Source organism: Morone saxatilis, unplaced genomic scaffold, assembly GCF_004916995.1.
Source record: "Morone saxatilis isolate NCDOM2014 unplaced genomic scaffold, NCSU_SB_2.0 Contig9, whole genome shotgun sequence".
Lineage (NCBI taxonomy): Eukaryota > Metazoa > Chordata > Actinopteri > Moronidae > Morone > Morone saxatilis.
This window is the reverse complement of record NW_023340268.1, coordinates 20,883,583-20,889,828: the sequence shown is the minus strand read 5'-3', so window position 1 is coordinate 20,889,828 and position 6,246 is coordinate 20,883,583. Positions and strand designations below refer to the sequence as shown.

The 6,246-nt window shown below is 41.1% G+C and overlaps 1 protein-coding gene across 1 annotated transcript in view; it reads left to right on the top strand.

The window, feature by feature from the left end:
- The window catches only part of LOC118342985 (protein lin-28 homolog A-like), a 13,171-nt gene that overhangs the window by 4,005 nt on the left and 2,920 nt on the right, over positions 1-6,246 (top strand). Inside the window, exon 3 of the mRNA XM_035681690.1 lies at positions 4,636-4,814. Coding sequence (XP_035537583.1) covers positions 4,636-4,814 — 179 coding nt within the window. The remainder of the gene's footprint in view (positions 1-4,635; positions 4,815-6,246) is intronic.

Here is a 6,246-nt window from a genome sequence, read left to right as displayed (position 1 = left end):
TGTACTGGAGAAGTGGCGGTTTCAACATGGCAGGCCTCTGTAGAAAGAGGACCGGGTAGATAAAAACAGCTCATTCTAAAGTAACAAACACTCAGACCGTTCTTTAATTTTCAGGTGATGTTATACACTAATGAAAACAGTACCTCTGAATCTTTACTATTCCATTTTGCTGACAATGATCCCCTTTTTTTTTTTCCTAAAATGTCACACACTGGAGCTTTAAAGAAAGAAAGTTAACATGTAAATGACATTTGTTTTTGCGATCTGAACACATACACTGTAATGGCTACAATATAAAATCACACAATATCACACACATACGATTTCAACCATGGATAAAGAAACCCTGTTTATTTAAAGAAACATACATAAATATTTAAGATTTGATCATTTGTTGATTTTTATTACGCGTTGGCATGTTAAGCTGAATAGTCAATCACTGAAAAATGGCGATCAGCAGGCTGGTTCTTTAAATGGATTTTAAGATTTGGGATTTGTGAAGTTACTTTTCAAGCAAAAATGAGCAAACATCACTGGTTACGGTTATATGCTGTTTCTGTTTCAATTTACAGACCAGCCAAGGACTTCTGCAGTAAAGCAGGCATTATCCCTCAAATCAGGCTTGTAAGAACAATGTGGGAGACACCTGATGTTGTTTTTGTTAAAATTACCTGAAGATTTAACACATCTTAAGAGTTCAACATTGGCCTGGAGTCACTTCTGTCACCCCCACTCACTCCACTCACAGACAGGATATTTGCTGGGAACCTCCAAAGGTGTAGGGGGGGTTTAGAGCTCAGAGCATTTTCTTATTTTAAAGGGTTAGAGGCTACAAGCCGGCAGAGAAAACAAGGCTCATTCCTCTCCCCATCCAGCCCCGCTTCCTTTATAAGGTCATTAAAGCATCGCAGGGAGCCCACCCAACCCCCGAGTTTCAGTCCCACTCGATTTGTGGTTGCCTTTTGGCAGAGACCTCTTCCTCAGGTTACCCTGCCCTGTGTTAAAGTTCAGTCTGATAGGTGACTAAGAGAGGGGTGATAGAGGTCCCTTTGTTTTGGGTGCTTCAGTGGATCATTGATTGTCAATTTGGTGGTGCAGGAGGTTAGAAAGCAAGGTAGATTTGTGTCTGGTATTGTTATACATGACCAATCTAAATGAGTTAAGAAAGTTAAGTACTCTACTCACTCTAAATCTGAATGTGAATTGCAGCAGATTTTAAAGGCCACTCACTTATAATCGAGTTGTTATTTATTTTTCCTACCAGTGTGTATTGATAATTGTCCGTCAGAGTTTACCAGTGAAAGGATGTTTTCACATCATCGCTGAAAGCTGAAAGTGGAAAATTTCTCTGTGCTCATTGTAAGGGGTGGGGCCTATGAGCAGATACACTGAGAATGGACTTTACAGTGAAGGAGGAGACATATTGTGTCCAGCAGGAAATCTTTAGAAATCAACAACATTTGCATATTCAGAGATACTGGAAGTTTTAAAAAATGTCTGGAGGGGGGTCTTTAAGGTTCTGCTAGCAAATCATACAATATGCAGAGACTTTGCCATAGCTTAAGGCCTTAGTATGCCTAAAAAAAAAACAACCTATGTGGCACAATCTGTTGTCTACAAACCAACCTCTCTCCATGAACTCTTTTGTAGTCTCAATGTGATGATTCGTGCAGATGACAATAGTATGCATTTGCACAGTCTCTTCAGTCAAACAGTCTCTTCTCAAAAGCACTTATGGTGTTGCATTAAGTTTTTTGCATTAAAATTGATGGGCAGTACTTGTGTGAGTGTGAGTGTGAGTAATAAAAAAGAGAAAAAGAGCTTGAGAGAGTTCAAACCGTACTTTCATACCTAAAAGCAATAAAAAGTGGGGTTTCAGGAAGTTGGACAATCCAGCAAGCACTTTGTTTGAAGCAAGCTGACCCCTTAAAGTCCACTTGCCCCTTTCCACCCCCAGCGTAATTTTAAAAATGCTACGGGGGGTGGCGGGTGGGCAAACATCTGTATGAGAAGTGGCCTTGTAGGTCTGTAGTGTGTGACCACATGAGGGGCATGTGGACATTGTCTGACCACTGCACAGTGATACTGTCTGTGCTGGAAAGACAGGGCGTCTGGTGGAGCTTTGACAGTCAACTAGAAGCACATGTATTGTCCTTTGAGACTATCTGTGTGGTAGGGCTGTATATTGGCAAAAATCTGTCAATATGATGTATCACAACACAGGAGTTACGATTCAATATATTGCTGTATGTTGAGATACTGTAAGGAAGCAATTTTTAAACAGATTTCAGGAAAACTGTTAACAGTATAAAGAACATACCACTTTTGTAAAGCAAACAGAACAGTTAGATCTACACTTGTATTTATCACAGTCCCTTTAACACCCAACATCTTTGCCTCCACTTTACTGCTATCTAGCTGTTGGGGGTTTAACCACAAAAATGTATGCAGTTCGTTTGAGAATCAATACAATATCACAAAATAAAATATCGTGATACGATATTTTCCAATATTTTCTTAGACCCTTACGTGTGGGTTACTGGACCTCTAGAGTCTTGGCTATTACATTACAGTTAGGGAGGGGCTTAATTCACCTTTAGACTCGGAGGAGATGTATACTGTTTTAAAGATGATAACTGAAATTGTTTTCTGAGCTGACTACATTGTGCTGTGGTCAACAGAAAGACATTCATTAAGGTGGAAATGTCTGACTGTTGAAGTGCAGTCAACAGAGTCTGTGGTCATACTGGTCAGCAGGTTTACATTCTGTACTCCCTCCGGCTGAGCCAGCAGCAGCTTTAATGTATATTAACCAACCGATGACCATTTAAGGCTTGTTGCTGGTTGGCTTGTGGTGGCTGCAGTCCCAGACAGTCTGCTTTTATTGTTTGGTGGATGGGTAGTACTCTACAAAGTGCTCAAAGTCTATCTGCTTGCGTTTTAGGCGTTCTCTTCCTTCTCTTTGTTTAATTAAGGTTTGATTTCTGCGAGTGAGTCCCATTTGGGCTCCACCTTGAGTTCAAAAGGAAATAAACAAAGAAAATATGAAGCGTATGTAAATGTGAGCTCAAAATATGTTTGTAAAATCTGTAGAGCAAATGTTAGAGATTATTCATAGTGATAGCCAACTGATTGTTTTATAGAGTTTAAAGGGATAGTATTCAATCTATTTAGGGAGTTTGGGTATTTAAGAAAAAAAGGTGCAGCTGGTGTTTGGCGTGGTTCATCCTTCTTTTTATTTACCACTACAACTGGAAAGCTAATTAGTGGAAGATCAATAGCCTAGTGCACTGTTTGGTAATTTACTTTTCTCAGGATGCATAAATTCTTTCCACCTCTTCTGGTAGCCATCCCAGGAATGCACTCCTCCCCTGTGTCATTTCCCAGCGTCCTCCAGTGCAGCGGTCATCTGGAGGCTTGACCAGATGGACTCATATTCGCTGCATGTACATAGGTGGTGGTGCTGAGGAATCAGAAGGGGGGTATGGGGCTGGAATGAGGAATGCTTTGGAGGTTTGTCTGGAGACACATGAGGGGAGGAGGGGTCTTTGAAAGCATTGATGTTTTAACAGTGCTGTCAACAGGATTGGGTTTTTATGAGCGAGCTGAGGATTCCCTGACAGAGTGGATACATGTTCCTATTAATGTAACATTGCAGGTTCTCGCAAGTGTGCAGTCAATTATTAAGTAAGCTGCACCTTTGTCTTAAGGACCAAATGTGGAATTGGCTTATTTAAAGGGGAAATTTGCTACTTTTTATGTGGATGTCCAATCAGTCTTGATGGTAAATGTCAATTGAAGTAATAAATCTCACAGTGTGTGCTATATTGACAGAGAACTCTGAGTTATCTTGCTTACGGAGCTGTGCCAACAGCTTACATGTACCAGAACACATTCTCACTGCCAACTCATCAAATACTGCCGATTGGTCAGTAGCTACTTCCAAATTTTTACACTGTAGGTATCCCTCTCGCATGTTTTTTAGAATTCTGGAATTTTTGGAATTACGTTGTGAAACGGTTGCAGTTTGGCTAGAGAGGCACAAAAGCTACTTTGTAGGTTTAGGAAAAGATCATAATCTACGTTACTTACCTGATGTAAGTACGTGAGTAAGACCGGGTTGACATGGATGCATTGGGCGTGAGCTTCTGAGGCCCACAGCTATTGAGCAAGCAAGAGAAGAGCATTTGTCTATATGGCATGCACCAAAGAATCTATTGCTTCAATTTACTACATTTACAATCAACACTAACTGGACTAGAACATTGATTATCATGATCCAGCAGTTACGGAGCTTCATGGTGTTTGTGTCCACATGATGAATTGAATTAAGTGGAAGTGAAAGTATTCACTCTCTTTGAGCTGTTTTTGGTCTCCACCAACTCCTGAGGGGAATGGCTCTTTAGCTACTAAATGCTAGACTTTAACTGTATCTGATGGCGGTTTGGTGCTGATCAGGTAGTGTACAGTGGGTTTGTAGAGCTTTTCCTCTGAAAGAAACAGAACAATTAGAGTGAACCAAAAAAGTAAAGTTGTGGGCCTGGAAGGTTTTTGGTATTAGTTCTAAAAAAGAAAACTTTTCGATAACACCAACTGTGGCAACTGCTAAAACCCAGTAAACTTTCTATTTAACAGAGCAAACTGCACATGGAGGGCTTCCGCAGCCTCAGAGAAGGCGAGGCCGTGGAGTTCACCTTTAAGAAATCATCTAAAGGGCTGGAGTCTGTCCGGGTTACTGGGCCCAATGGAGCACCATGTCTCGGCAGCGAGAGAAGACCAAAGAGCGCCCAGAAACGACGCTCCAAGGGTGACAGGTAAGTCCAGTCTGAGAAACTGAGACAGTTTGGGACTATTTCATGTTGTGACGTTTATATAAAAAAAGAGTGTAAAGGCCACCTCCCCCAGCCTCCGCTTTGAGTGGGAGTCTGTGAACCCATGTATATATTGATGCATCAGTCACAGAAGTTTATGCTAGTTTTTTCTAATCCTCTACTCAGTATTTTTCTATGTTGGCGCAATGGTACAGTCTAGACCGGTATTGAAATTTTGAAGCCTCATAAAAAAGTGCTAAAGGGTTAAGTAAAGTATGACACTATTACAAGTAATGTCAGCTTATCATCTTATTGATGAAATTTGCGTTTAGGCTAAAAACGTTCTCAAACAGAAAGCCTGTAGGTGTTGGCTGTTTGTGGAGCAGCAGGCTGATCTGGATCAATAGATTGTTTGATCTCTTCAGGATTCTTCAACCCCCAACGCTCCGCCTCTGTGTAGCTTCATCACTTCAAACTTTATCTCTCTGTTAGCAAACACAAACTCCTGGGCTATAAATGAACCTATAAGTTAATGCTACTGGAGGAAATGGCTATTTATTTGCAATTGCTCTGTTTGACTTTGAAGCTTGTTTGGGGAATTAAGCTATTAATTTGATAGCATCTTGTAGATTTGAGTATATTAATCATGGCTGGCAGTGATAAAATGAATCTTCCTGTCTTTAAATACCTGCTGGATTTGATTGCGTTCAGATGTTCCTACTTCATCCTTCTCACTGGTTTCCAAATCATGAATGTTGCAGTTAAGAGAAAAGGAGTTAGATTTGCAGATTGCAGGCCGTTATTAATGTGATAGCATCTATTAGGTTGAACTTCATTACTCATGGTGGGCAATGATAAAAATAATCCCACAACTTCCTGTCTTTAAGTATCTGCTATAGGTCTGATTGCATTCACATGTTCCCTTTTTTCTCCCAAACATAAATGTAATATTCAGAGAAGGAAAAGGATCCTATCCGTTTAATTGATAACAGATGTAGGTGCCCAAGAGAGGTCAGAGGTCACCATTGCCATAGCAACAATGGGATGTGGTGTGCAAATGAGGAGGAGGGGCTGGTGAGCGAGCAGGGGTCAGGGTTCAGAGGTCACGGTGGTATTGAGACAAAGGAACTCCTTCTCCCACCCTCGTGGCCACGCAGATCGATACTGAGCCCTGATGGGGGGCTGGGAGGAAGGCCAAAGAGAGGAAGGAAGTGGTGGTTAGCTGTGAGGTGATCCAGGGCTCAGGCTGCGTTTCATCACTATCTCACTGAGCATTAGCTGCTTTAAAAGACATGTAAGCTGTAGTTTTCTACCATCAACAAATTCAATGAAAGTACCCTGACCAACAACAGTGTTGTGTGTGTATCACAGCCTGATATATCTTCTTCCTCTGTGCTGTAGAGCTCCATTTTTGTACAGAAACTATTAAAAACAC